This window comes from Amblyraja radiata, chromosome 15 (genome assembly GCF_010909765.2).
Source record: "Amblyraja radiata isolate CabotCenter1 chromosome 15, sAmbRad1.1.pri, whole genome shotgun sequence".
Lineage (NCBI taxonomy): Eukaryota > Metazoa > Chordata > Chondrichthyes > Rajiformes > Rajidae > Amblyraja > Amblyraja radiata.
Genome location: NC_045970.1, coordinates 30369235 through 30384228, shown reverse-complemented (window position 1 = coordinate 30384228; position 14994 = coordinate 30369235). Strand labels below are relative to the sequence as shown.

The following is a 14994-nucleotide window of genomic DNA, read 5'->3' as shown; positions in this document are numbered from 1 at the left end:
TTCCTGAGCAAGCAGGCATCCAGTTTATTAAATATAGTTGAAGAACCACTGGGTATCAAGCAATCTGGGTTTTTTTTTATTATTAAAGTCACCATAATCCATTGCATAGATTTTGAGGGCCATACTTGATAAATGGTTCACAAGATAATTTCCTACCTGCCTATTTTATGTGCAAGGATACCAAAGATGTAAGTTCCAATTAGATATGAGACACTTGCTGGAACAAATGCAACGCCTGCAAAGCAAAACAAAGCTTATCAGTGTTAATGTCAATCAAATGTAATGAGATCACAGACTGCAAGAAGCATGTATCGATAACGGAAAAAGGTAATGAAATGCTGCCATATGACCGAGCAGTTCTCATTTCCTGTTGAAGGCTGAACTAGAATAACAAAAGGGAATGAATAATATCTGTATCGCCTGAGTTTTCTGTTGGATGACAGAGGTTGACGAGAGACCTGGTACAAGTACATAATAATAATGAGAGGTATAGACAGTCAGAACCTTTCAAAGACTAGAGGGCAGAGCTTTAAGGTGAGAGGGGCAATGTTTAGTAGATGTGCAGGGCCAGTATTTTTTACACCTGGAACATGTAACAGACAACAGTGGCATTCACAGTAAGAGGGTTTTGGGATAGACACATGGATATGCAGGGAATGGAGGTCAATGATAGTCAGTAGTCAGTTTTATTCGTCACATACATATATAAGTGCAGTGAAAAGAATTTGCCAGCAGCGGTACAATTATAAATGAACACACAATACACAATAAGATTTAACACAAACATCCACCACAGCATTCTTCACTGTGGTGGAAGGCACAAAGTTCAGTCAGTCCTCCTCCATTGTTCACCCATGGTCGGGATCATGTGCAGGCTGATGAGATCCGTTTATTTTGGCATCATGTTTGGCACAGATATTGTGGGCAAAACAAACTGATCTCATCTGCCTGCACATGATCCCGACCATGGGTGAACAATGGAGGAGGACTGACTGAACTTTGTGCCTTCCACCACAGTGATAAATGTTGTTCCTTTGCTGTACTTTTCTATGTTCTATGTAGTCTCTATCTTTAAACTGGTGCTTTTTTTTTCGGGTATAAGTCATTTAAAATTGTGCTGTGTTCTGAACAGAATTAATCCTAAAATAGACACAAAATGATGGAGTAACTCTGCGGGACAGGCAGCATTTCTGGAGAATGGGTGATGTTCAGGTCGAGACCCTTCTTCAGACTGAATTCAGAATTAATCCTAATCCTGACTAACTTGTTTCTCTTGTTTAATTCACTCAAAGGTAACTCAGATATTTAAAAGTAAACAATACAATATATAAGAAGCACAGTTCTGTGGTTTGGGCTGCCAGCACAGTGGTACAGCTGGTAGAGCTGCTGCCTCACAGTGCCAGAGACCCAGGTTGGATCCTAACCTGTGCTGCTGTCTGTGTGAAGTTTGCACATTCTTCCTATGACTGTATGGGTTTCCTCCAGTTGCTCCGGTTTCCTCCCACATCCCAAAGACATGCGGGTTTGTCAGTTAATTGTCCATATAATGTAGGGAGTGAGTGACAAAGTGTGAAAACATGGAACTAGTGTGAACAGGTGATCGATGGGCACCATGGATTCAGTGGGCTGAAGGGCCAGTTTCTATGCTGTATCTCTATACTAGATGTAGATGCAATATTAGAAAACATTTGCCCTGGATGTTTGATGTGAAAGTGTGGAAAGTATGTTAGGAAGAGTTCTTCCAATGAGTAACTGTGCAACTAGAAACCAACTTTTGGAATATATTCATAATGTCCAGGTAATAGCCAATAGTAGAGAAGCAATAGCGATGTATTCACATGATGACGAGAGCAATTTTTATTTTTCTTCCCTGATGATTACTGATAGTTTCAAAACAGTAAGTGTTATGAATTTCTATTTACCCAGTTGCCATTTTGGCGAACACATGGTCTCCATCATCCAAATAGGCAATGCTGGTTCCATCATGGCAATGCCCATGTTTGCAAAGCAGATGGCTCCTTATTAAAAACAGAATCGTTATTAATAATTCCTACATCATTAATTCTCAAACAAGGCCAGGAGAAGGTAATATATGCTATATTAATTTAATACAACAGGACTCATGAGAGAAATATACCCTTTATCGTAACCCATTCCAATAAAGGAAATGTCAGGATGTTGAATCCCAGCAATGACAGCAATTACACAAAATGTTTCTATTTTTGTGCATTTAGTATTTATTATTAAAAGGTCAAACCACTTAAGCAAATAAACCTGGTCAATTTTCAACAAGTTTAATTAAAAACCAAACATTTCAATACTTGCATCACTATTTACCAAAATGTAATCAATTCTTGCATGAAGCAGGATGAGAGATGCAGAGTCAAGAGAATTTATTTGTCATATGTAATGATTTTTTTGTGGACGAACAGGTGCTGGTATGAACCATTAATACGTGTCACGCTGCCGGAAAATGAAATAGTGATGTTTAAAGTTTTGGAGGTGCCTGTCTGCCTTTGTAACCCATGTACCATCACAAAAGAAGCACTGATCATATGTACTGGCTATGAACCGGAGCAAGGAAATCCTTACTTGCGGCAGCTTTACTAACCTTTGATGCAAAACTTAAATTTAATTTTGTACGCTGATATCACTTGGAATTATGAGAACATCTAGTCTTAGGTCATCCTAGCCTGAGCAAATTAACTTTATAAAATGTTGAGGTTGTTTATAACGCATTTCACCTTCTGCCATAATAAGGATCTGACCCACTTAAACGTGCCACCGCCACAACAGGTTGACATTAGATGCTGGCTCTCCACTGCTCAGAACCATTTGGACAACAGGAACATATACTGTTGTTCATTGACTACGCTTTGTGTTCAACACCATCATCCCTTCTAAACCTATTGACAAACTCGGGGAACTAGATCACTGCTCATCTCTGGGCAACTGGATCCTCGGCTTCCTCATTAGCAGAACTCAATCAGTATGAATTGGCAACAACATCTCTTCTTCACTGGCCATCAGCACAGAGGCCCACAAGACTGCCTCCGAGGTCCCTTGCTCTACTCTATACCCAAGGCTGTGTTGTTAGAAACAGCACGAACACCTATAAATCTGTCAACAACACCACTGTTGTTGGAGAAATAATGGGAAATGATGAGTCAGAGTACAGAATCTGGTTGATTGGTGCCTGAACAACAATTGGTCTTTCAACGCTAACAAGACAAAAGAGCCGATTGATGACTTCAGAAAGGGAAAGACAAGGGTATATGCACCTTATAGAGAGTCAACACCTTCAAGATCCAGGGCTTGCACATCCCTGATGATCTGTCCTGAGCCCAGCAAACTGACACAATCACAAAGAAAGCTCACCAACACCTCCACTTCCTCAGACGTTTGAAGAGATTCGGTATAATGCTAAATAGTCTTATCAGCGTACATTGGAAAGAATACTTGCATCATGGCCTGAATCAGTAATTTGAATGCCCAAGAATGAAAGAGGCTGCAGAAAGTGGTGGCCATTGCCTGGTCCATCACGAGTATCAACCTTCCCACCATTGATGGGATCTGTAGGAAGTGCTGCCTCAAGAAGGCAGCCGTTAACTGCAAAGGCCTTCGCCACCATGTCTATGCTCTCATCTCATTTGCTATAATTGGGAAGAAGGTGCAGAAGATGGAGAACATGTCTGTAGTTATTCTGGAAATACCTGCAGCGACCAATATGTAAGGGTCACGTAAAAGTGTAAACAGTGAGCTCCCCTTTTGACTCTGGAAAAAAAAAAAATCAAAGAGAAAAATATTATTATGTTTGAATTAAGAAACAAAATCTGAATTTATTTTTTTCCTGATAACGCTTACTTCTGGTTGTGGTTTAGACGGCTGGAGGATAAACAGCTGTAAGGCTAAAGAAGAACAAAATGAAAAATCTGCACAAATCCATATTAAACAGTGGAACAACATTCATTCGTTCTTTTCCTTCACCTACCTCCGTCCAGCAATGCCAGTGATGCCAGGAAAAGAAATGGTGTTGTTTTCCCCACAAATTCGAACATCACACTGCCAAATGGTGGGCCCACTGTAAAGGAGCAAATTGAAACATTGATGTGAATTACTTACACCTACAGAGGAATCAATCACCACACCGACACAAAGAAGAATTATTGTGCAAGTCAGGCAGTGTCAATGGAAAGGAAAACAACGTTAACATTTCAGAAAAAACACCCTTCATCATCTTCCACCTGAAATATTACACGTTTCTCTTTTCACATACTGTCTGACCTGCTAAGGGTTTTCAGCATAGAACATGGAAAAAGGACAGTGCAGGAATGGGCTCTTTGGCCCACAATGTCTGTTGCAAGCAAAATGCCAAGATCAACTAATCATCTGCCTGTACATGATCCACATCCTTCCATTCACAGCGTATCCAAGTGGCGATCTAAAAGCCTCTTAAACACCACTATCATACCAACCACCAACCACCACCACCCCTGGCAAACTTCCCCACACATCTCCTTTAAACTGTTTTAAATTAGCATGTTCTAGTTTTATTTCATGTTTCTAATATCTATTCAGATATCTTCAGATTTGTTTCAGAGTGTCTGGTATTATTTTCTGTTCTGCATGAGGCAGAGTACTCTAAAGAGCCAATTCAGTAAAAATGTTCTTTTAACCTATGAATCAGAGCAGTTTTTTCTTCTAAATTTTCTAATAAAAACAGAAAGTGCTGGAAATAGCCAGTAGGTCAGTCAGCCTTAGTAGAGAGAAAGAGTTAAGGTTGCACATCAATAAAAAGTCAGAAGCTTAATGTATTGGCTTTAGGTTTTATTATTGTCATGTGTACTGAGGTACAGTGAAAAGGTTTGTTTTACTGCCATCCAATCAAAGCAGATAAAACAATAGTCAAATACAATCCAGCCGAACTCAAGTACAGTAGGTAAAGTGAAGGAAAAGTGCAGAATAAGTTTCTTGGCATTGTAGCGCAACTATGTTCGAAACAATGTCCAATGCCCACAATGTCATAGGTGCTTAGGTGACCTCACCAAGAACAAAGTGCTCGCTTCTCCCAACAAGTTGTTCACTGTCCGTGGGTGTTTACTGAGCCAGCAGGGGTTTAAATGAGGCCCGTCAATTGAAATAGTAGGGGCTTCATATTAGCAGCTGGTACATTTCTAAATCTGCCGCTGCTCACACACCTTTTCCCTGAATCAGTATTCAGTATTTACTTTAATGTCATTTTAACTGATTACCTATATACGCAGAAGAAACGAAAAATTGTTTCTCAATCAGTTCCTGTCAGTGCAGTTAATAAAAAAACAGGATAAATACAAAAATATCTAAAATAGGCCTAAAAATTGAAATAAAAACGGACATTCAGACCGAACAGTGGCTTTGCTTTGACAGGTGCCTAGCTGTCAAAGTATGGGCGAGGTTAGATGTGTCGGTGTATGATGTATGGGGAGGGGACACAGTCCGTTAACCAGTCTTATTGCCTGTGGAAAGAAGCTGTGGAGCATCCTGCTGGTTTTGCAGCTGATGCTCCTGTACCTCTTCCCAGATGGCAGAATAGAGAAGATGTGGTGTGATGGATTATAGGGGTCCTTAATAATGGAGATGGCTCTGCGGATGCTACGCTTCTGATAGATCTCCAACAGGAAAGGGAGTGGAGCACCAATGATCCCATTGGCTGTCTTCATTATCCTGTTAAGGGGCAGTAAAGTAATATTGCAAATCCTGGCCTTCAGGGTTGCCAGGATATTGTGTCTGCTGTTGTTAGCACACTTGAACCCAGATTGTCCCCACAACATTCACCCTCAGCAAAAGCCAGTCTTAAGATAAACACAAAATGAGTAACTCAGCAGCTCAGGCAGTATCTCTGGCGAAAAGGAGTAGATGGTGTTTCAGGTGGAAGCCCTTCTTCAGACTGAAAGAGGTGAGGAGGGGGGATATAAACTGGAGGCGAGAAAAGGTTAAAAAAATTCAGGGGCGGTAACATATGACTTCAGGAAGGATGGAGCCCATAATGACCCATTGTTGGCTGGGGAAGGTGTTATGACAGGAGGGATACAAGGATATGGCCAGTGGAACAGGTAGGACGACCAGAATGTGGGAGGGGGAGAGAAGGAATGCATGAGTTACTTGGGTTGTAAACTGCCCTAGTGGAATATGAGGTGCTGTTGAGTGATTTGCTGTGACCTCGTGGTCTTGCCCCCAACTCCTCACCACAGTGTATGAAGACCAGTAGCAGCAATCTTACAGCAATTCTATCTGAGATTATTGAACATAATAGAGATTATTGCCAAGGGTGGTGACTCGGCATGTTGGTCCCGGACAGGGGTGGATCTACTATGAAATTAATGAAGTATAAGCTTCAGGGCCCCTAATCCGGAGGGGCCCCAGAAGCAATTTTAGTCCAGATATTCTTCCGATTTAATTCGAATTTCCGATGTTTTTGTTTTCCTAGAAATTAATCTCATTTTTCACCTCGACTAAACCCCTCCCTTCAACTAAACTTCACCTCACACTTAAACATCGACTCACTAATCCTATCATCGACTAAACCTCCCATCTCACACATAATCCCCGTCTCGACTAATCGCCGCCTCTCTCCCTCTCCCATGGGGAGGGGCTGCGGCCGCTGCGGGCGGGCAGCAGCGGGGGGTGGGGGGCTCAGGCTCGACGTCAACGTCAGCGCGCGTGCCCCTCCCCTCCCCTCTCACCGGCTCTCTCGGGCGGTGCACCTGCGCTGCTCTCCACGCTCGGCCCCGCCCCCCCTGGTTGGAGCCGTTCCGCTCACGTGAGACGCCGCCAACGGCCGGGGGGGCTATAAATAGCAGGAGCAGGAGATTAGTCGAGGCACGAGGTTTAGTTAAATTGAGGTAGGGTTAAGGTGTGAGGTTTATTTGAGGGGCGAGGTTTAGTGAGGTACGGTTTAGTCGAGATGAGGTTTAGGTGTGAGGGGAAGTTTGGTAGTGAGGTATCGTCGAAGCGAGGGGTTTAGTCGAGGTGTAGGTGTGTTGGTGAGGGGAAGTGAGCGTAGGTGAGGTAAGAAGAAGTGGGTGTCTGAGCTCAGGAAGGGAGACCGAGGTGCTGCTGAAGGAGGCAAGACCACTGCCTTCTGTGGCAGAGAATTCCACAAATTCACAACTCTGTGTGAAAAAGTTTTCTCTCATCTCAGTGCTAGGAAGTGGCGGCGCTGTTAACAGCTGTGGCTCGCCTGCAGTCCGTCTGTCTTTACTTTTTTCTGTTGTTTTTTTTGTTTTGGTTAAGTTTTAGTTTGTTGGGTTGTGTTAGGGGGGGGGGTGAAACATGTTCTCTGTCTCTTCCTTCGGGGGAATGCGACTTTTTCGTGTCGTATCCCCCTTCTCTGCCTCCGTCTGCGCTGAGGCCTAATGGCGGAGCTGGCGGCCTCCAGCCTGCGACTGACCCCGAGGCTCCGGAGGCAGAGCCAGCCAGGACTCACCAATGAGAGGCTGGCCGTCTTCGGGCCTGAGGCAGCGGTGGCCCGACTTGCTGGTGCGGCATTCTGGCTTTCGGCGGCGGCCTGGAGCTGATGCTGCGGGGCTCGGAGCTGAGACTGCGGGACCCGGAGCTGGGGCGGCGGCCTGGAGTGGAGACTGCGGGCCTCGGAGCTGAGACTGCGGGACCCGGAGCTGGGGCGGCTGACCGGAGCTGGGGCGGCGGCCCGGATCGGTGACTGCGGGACCCGGAGCTGGGGCGGCTGACCGGAGCTGGGGCAGCTGCCTGGAGCTGGGGCGGCAGCCCGGAGCGGAGACTGCGGGACCCGGGGCTGGGGCGGCGGCCTGGAGCGGAGACTGCGGGACCCGGAGCTGGGGCGGCGGCCTGGAGCGGAGACTGCGGGACCTGGAGCTGGGGCAGCGGCCCGGAGCGGAGACTGCGGGACCTGGAGCTGGGGCGGCTGCCCAGAGCTGATGCTGTGGCGGGCCGTCTCGGAGCAGAGACGGCGTTCCGGCTTTCGGCGGCGGCGACATCACCACGGAGGTCCGCTGGACTGGAGGGCGGCATCTCCGGCCTGGATCGATCGCCTCAGCGTAGAGGGAGGACAAGGAGGGAAGAGACGGAGACTAAGACTTTGCCTCCATCACAGTGAGGATGTGCTTGGTGAACTCACTGTGGTGGATGTTTAATTTGTGTTTATTGTATGTTTTGTTTTTATTGGTTCTGTGTATGACTGCAGGCAACATAATTTCGTTCAGACCGAAAGGTCTGAATGACAATAAAGGAATCTAATCTAATCTAATCTAATCTAATCTAGGCAAAGAGACATTTCAGGTAACATATTTTTTGTAAATATTTTTTTAGCTATATGAGGCCATTTATTGAAACATATAAGATTATTAAGGGTTTGGACACGCTAGAGGCAGGAAACATGTTTCTAATGCTGGGAGAGTCCAGAACCAGGAGCCACAGTTTAAGAATATGGGGTAGGCCATTTAGAACGGGGATGAGGAAATCCTTTTTCACCCAGAAAATTGTGAATCTGTGAAATTCTCTGCCTCAGAAGGCAGTGGAGGCCAATTCTCTGGAGGCTTTCAAGAGAGAGAGAGAGATAGAGCTCTTAGAGATAACAGAGTCAAGGGATATGGGGAGAAGGCAGGAATGGGGTACTGATTGTGGATGGTCAGCCATTATCACAGAGAATGGGGGTGCTGGCTCGAAGGGCCGAATGGCCTACTCCTGCACCTATTGTCTATTTCATGAAATATATTTCTTTTGGGGGTTATTTTACTGCTTATGTGTTAGAACAATTCTAAGCATCTGTCAGGTAAACTACCAGCAGAAAGCTTGAGAATCGCTTTCAATTTATTGAAAATGCAGGAGCTTCAGGGGATGTTTCCCCCTGGACCCTGCTGAGGGCCTAGACAGCCTCTTGGACCCCCGGCCAATACTTCCTACTTTTTTTTCTGGAGGTGAATATCATGCTTAGTCCACATTGCTTAAAAGTTTTGAGTCTACTGTATGAAAAGGGGCTTTAAAAAAAAATATATATTATTATATAGTGTAATTCAATACAAAATAATAGTTAAAATAAAAATTAAAAGGTTATTAAAGTATCATGTAGGCTAGCCATAAACGAAAAAAACCTTTCAAATTAAGGATTTCATTCTAAATATATTTAATATAAAATAATTATAAATAATTTAAAACACTTAACCTTTATGACAGAAATTAAAATTTGTGGTGATCTGTCGTGGAACAACCCCATTGAAGAAGATAACAGTGGTTACCCAGACCTCGTTGCTGGTTGCGAAGTGGCCCCTATAACAGTTCAAGCTTCAGGACCCCAAAAATGTAGGTCCGCCACTGGTCCCGGGGAAGGATTTACTATCATCAAATACAGTCACTGTAATATTTTATATTTCCTTTCTCTCTACATTGTATTTCAGTTGGCTTGATTGTATTTATGTATAGTATTATCTGATTTGATTGGATAACATGCAAAACAAAAGCTTTTCACTGTACCACAGTACATGAGATAAGCATAAACCTCAACCTAGTTATCGTCTATTCTAATTAAATATAAAACAGCATTTTTTTTTTTAGAGCGTTTCTGTTTTTCTTTGTACAATTTCTTCTTCAAAATAATAGATACATTTTTAAAATATTTAATTTTAAAGCGAGTAAAATGTTTTTGTGTTTGAAGACTGAATGTGTCTATTGATGGGGTGGTAAAAAAGGCTTTCGACACATTGGCCTTCATCAATCAGTATTGAGTATAGAAGTTGGGAGGTCATGTTGCATAAGACGTGGTGAGGCCACATTTAGAGTATTGTGTTCAGTTTTGTTATAGGAAAGATGTTGTCAAGGTGAAAAGAGTGCAACGAAGATTTACGAGAATGTTGCCAGGACTCGAGGGTCTGAGCTCTAGGGATAGGTTGAGCAGGCTAGGATTCTATCCCATGGAGCGCAGGAGGATGAGGGGTGATCTTATAGAGGTGTGCGAAATCATGAGAGTAATAGATCGAGTAAACGCAGAGTCTCGGCCAGTGTAGGGAAATCAAGAACTAGAGGACATAGGCTTAGGATGAGGAGGGAAAGATTTTAATAGGAAACTGAGGTGTAACTTTTTTTTTTTTTTTACACAGAGTGTGGTGGGTGTATGGAACGAGCTTCCAGTGGAGGTAGTTGAAGCAGGTACTATCGCATTGTTTAAGAAACATTTAGGTAACTACATGGATAGGACAGGTTGAGAGGGCTATGGGCCAAACATGCGCAGGTTGGACTAGTGTAGATGGGACATGTTGGTGCAGGCAATTTGGGCTGAAGGGCTTGTTTCCATGCTGTATGACTCTAATGTCACAAGGGTTTTATATAAAACCAATATCCCCAAATTTGGTCTTAATTTGATTTCTTTCTTAGAGTTATACTAATTTTGCTAATGCTAAATGCTAATATTACATCCTCAAATTGTAACATTTTCATTTCATGTTTGTGATATTCCCTACCTTGATGAGCATAGAATCATTTTTTTAAGTAGATACATGGTGTTGCTCATTTACATTTATTTACTATTGGAATCTTATAAAGCACTTATGACATTGAAAGGCATAATTAAAAATCATTAAGTATTAATTGAACTCATAGCATGTAATTTCCCCCCATGTGCATTTGAGATACTGGAATCACCCACATGCAATCAGCATTTCACTAAAAACATTATAATCTTCGAAACTAACTCCAATATACATATAAACAAATGTTTCTTTATTTGATAGGAGTTGATACAATATTCCAAAATTTGTTAGTCCAACACATCCCACCAGTAATAATTGTAATGAGGGGAATCCATAGCAAAGCAGTAATGGGGCGAGAGATGTGGGTACAAAGTAGCACCCATGATATCAGTCAATCTTTGATTTTCTTCCATATGTTTGTATATCACCAAATTACCACTCATTGTGTACAAAGAAAAATAAATGGGCATAAAGGTACGGTATAAAAGGGACTTTGATGGTTCTTGCAAACAAATGCAAATCACAATGTTTAGGAAATAAACATGAAGATTGAATTGTTTAGCAAAAGGACTCCAGGCTTTGTCCTTTAGAATATTTGGTTTAACCAATTGCTTTTGAAATACTCTTTTGAAATTACTCTTGAATGGTCCTGACCTGAAAATATCACACATCCATGTTCTCCAGAGATGCTGCCTGACCCACAAAGTCACTCCAGCATTTTGTGCATTTCCAAAGTATTATAGATCCTGAATTCATTTTGATATAAAAAGCGAAATATAATTCTTCCCACTCAGATGCCGACTGACCTATGGAGTATTTCCAGCATTTTCTGTTTTTCCTTACTAAATGAAGCCTAGAGTGTAATCTCAAAAGTTTTAATCTGTTTTAATCACCAACTAATAATGTGTGTATTTCAAGATGTAATCAACATATTTTTTCTTTAGAATGGCTTCTAGAAATGCTTACAGTGTGAGAAAGACATTCTGAAATCTAGCCAATAAGCTATCCTAAAGTTTCTAATGTATCATTGACTACAAATGTGACCACTTTATAAAGGACACTGACCCAAAACACCCAAAGCCATGCCTCCTAAAGCGATGCCCATAGCATTACCCCTTTCTTCATCATCAGTATAAACGCTAGCCAGCATCCCCATTCCTAGAAAAACAAAGTGACATTGTCAAAGCATTGCATGGTGCTGAACATTAACATTTAGACAGACATGAAGTACAACATGATTTCTGTATGGAATAAAACATCTCCTTTGAATCATATACATACAGTCGGCATTACTCTGTACATCCAGATGCTTCTCTGTTCTTAAATAATGAGAAGACAAATTCCAGGAAAAGAATTGGGAGTTTCTTGCACTACAAAAGTACAATATACTTTAATGGAATATTATCTGTGCTGGGCTGGAAAAATATAATGCCAATTGCATTTTTTTTAAAAGCTCACTGTTTTGTCAGAAATCACCACTTAAAATGACCTGTAATTGAATATTGAATGTATAATCAATATTTAATTACAGATCATTTTTAGGTGGGGATTTCTGACAAAATGATGTGCTAATTTTTGCTGGTATTTTACTGGCACTCTAGCACTTGCCCCTACCTGCCACAGAAGAGCAAGAAGACCCTACACCTTGCAGAGCTCGGGCAATGAAGAGTAGCACATAAGTCTTTGAGAAAGCAAACACTGTGGAGAGAGAGAAGAAAAAACAAAGGACAGTTTAAAGTATTTTCAATTAATCTGTATATCATTTTCAGAAATAAAGTTCAAATCAATTGAGTGGCTATTTTAGAAGGACACTATCCTGCCAAACTAACATCACATCTCGTTAAGTGTGATAGTTCAGAAAAAATTTAGGTACTTACTAATTGTTGAAATAAACATGATGATAAACCCTGCAAACATTGGGAGCTGATATCCTATCCTGCAAACAGAATAAAGTATTCAATTTAAGCAATACATTAATATTTAAACAATGTAAAGAATAATTTCCGAAATTGAAATGACAGTCTAGGTGGAAAAAATGCATAAAAGAAGCACTGTAGCTGACAGCATTTTAAGTGATTTGTTGATATGATCCGTATATCATGAACAGTGTTGCATGAATCACACAACGTGTCAGAGAGAGAACTTTTTCAGTCCATTCCCTCCCCAGATGATGTCTGATCCATTATGTTCCTCCAGCACCTTGTGTTTTGCTTCTGATTCCAGCATCTGAAGTCTCTGTGTTCTCATTTAACTGTTCCCACTGCAAAATCGCATCAAAGTATGACTACTTTGAAAAAGTTCTCCTCATCTCTCCATCCGGAGGTCTGCGAGTTCCTCTATCACTGGTCCCACACGGTGATTCTTGCTGCTGCGTCTGAAGCAGAGTTCTGAAGCCTGTCCATTCCCTCCCCAGCTGCTGCCTGACCCACCAAGTTCCTCCAGCACCTTGAGTTTGACTCAGGAGCAATGTAGCTTGTTTCTGTCTTACGCCAGTTGCACATTACTGCTTGCATGGTTCTGTATTTGTTGTTATTTCAATCATCGGAATTCGGCGTAATAGTAGAAAAATAATAGTGATCAAAATCATAAATTTACCTTTATAGGTGAATGTTCACCAGTTTCAGTTATTCGAATTCATACCATGCATTCCCTGGAGTAAATTATATAATCAGTACCTATGTAGTCATGCAAACTGATACATGTAAGCAAATGCACTATTTCTTGCTTTTATACAATCTTCAAATCCATACATACTCTGAAACATATTTTGTGTTATCAAACAGACATTTTCCTTTATATATCTGCACACATACATTTGCTTTCTCCCCCCCCCCCCGCCCATTTCCTTCGCTCCATAGATGCTGCCGCACCCACTGAGTTTCTCCAGCACTTTTGTCTACCTTCGATTTTCCAGCATCTGCAGTTCCTTCTTAATAATAATAATAATAATAGCTTTATTTATATAGCACATTTTAAGTCAATTTGCATTGACACCAAAGTGCTTTACATAAATTAAATAATAAATTTACATACAAACCATAGAAAAAGGTTAAAATTAAATAAAGAAAGAAAATGGACACAACACATTATAGATGTATAGATGTACAACACATCTTGTACATTTGCTGTTACTTTACTTACTGCCTTACTGTCATATCTGCACACATTTTCTGTCATGTCATTTTTATTCTATAATGCTATCACACATCCCCACTCTCTTACAGATACATACACTCTCTGCAGCTGCCATAGATACATACATTTCTTCCCATCTTACATGTTCTTTTTTGGTATCACAGTAAACTCTTAACCTGGCAGGCCTTGGACTCAAGTGTCGATGCAGCAGATATTCCAGACCGTTGGATAATATTGCTACCACTATTCCAATACATATATTTAATGTAGAAGAACAATGATACATTTTCTAGTGACTTAAGTTTAAAGTAAACATTAGTTTAGTTTAGAGATACAGTCTGGAACCAGGATCTTCAGCCCACAGAATCCATGCTGACCAATTATCCTTTCACATTAGTTCTATGTTATTCCACTTTATCTTCCACTCCCGATATATTGGGGGCAATTTGGAGGCCAGTTAATCTGCAAACCCGCAAGTCTTTGGGATGTGAGAGGAAACCAGAAAGTCACGAGGAAAACCACAAGTTCACAGGGAGAATGTGCAACCTCCACTCAGACATTGCCCCAGATCAGGATTGAATCTCTTGCACTGTGAGGCAACAGCTCTACCACTAAGTCCTGGTAAGTTTCAAGGGAGTGCTGAAAACAACCAGGTGAGTTTCATGGGAGATAGATACAAAATGCTGAGCAACTCAATGGGTCAGGCAGCATCTCTGGAGAAAAGGAATGGGTGATGTGGATGTAACAAGGGAGTGTTGGAACTGGAGGACTAGTGTGTTAAAGCAAGAAAGAACATGCAGTGAGCCAATGCACTGCAATGCAAAGATCTTAGAGCAGAGCTATAAGATCTTTGCTACAATGATGCAATCATATACACATTGTCTCTTCATACAATTGTCCCAGCATTTCACATTGTTACTGATGTTCATGTACACAGGTGTACTTGTTGTCCCATCTAACCCTTTCACACTCTAACAGATACACCACCTCCCAGTTATTCATGTACACAAACAAATATGACAATGATAACACTTATTTTGTGCAAAACCACACAGATTAATATTAATTTTGAAATTCATTAAAGACAGATGCTGAAAACCTGAAATGAAAACAGAAATACCCAGCAGGTCAGGTAATATCTGTGGAAAGAGAAACAAAATAGATATTTTGGATCCAAGACCTTTCACTGGTAATGGAAAAGATACATTACAGGTTAGCTTTCAGTGGCAGGGAAGGTGGGGAGGGATGGATAGAACAACAGGAATATCTATGATAGGACAAGACCAAATGAGTTAATGTAGCAGTTAGAAGCAAATTATGTTTCACTTTCTGTGCTATGTATGTGTTGCTAATGCAGAATTGTGTGAGATGACCAGCAGGC

General features: G+C 41.5%; 1 protein-coding gene across 1 annotated transcript in view; it reads right to left on the bottom strand.

The window, feature by feature from the left end:
* Window positions 1-14994, bottom strand: part of slc18a2 (solute carrier family 18 member A2) — a 63936-nt gene that overhangs the window by 14970 nt on the left and 33972 nt on the right. The window contains exons 4-11 of the mRNA XM_033033956.1: window positions 12356-12414; window positions 12093-12176; window positions 11544-11636; window positions 3992-4081; window positions 3865-3908; window positions 3714-3774; window positions 1923-2018; window positions 157-235 (exon numbers count right to left, since the gene is read on the bottom strand). Of these exons, the coding sequence (XP_032889847.1) occupies window positions 157-235; window positions 1923-2018; window positions 3714-3774; window positions 3865-3908; window positions 3992-4081; window positions 11544-11636; window positions 12093-12176; window positions 12356-12414 (606 nt within the window). The remainder of the gene's footprint in view (window positions 1-156; window positions 236-1922; window positions 2019-3713; window positions 3775-3864; window positions 3909-3991; window positions 4082-11543; window positions 11637-12092; window positions 12177-12355; window positions 12415-14994) is intronic.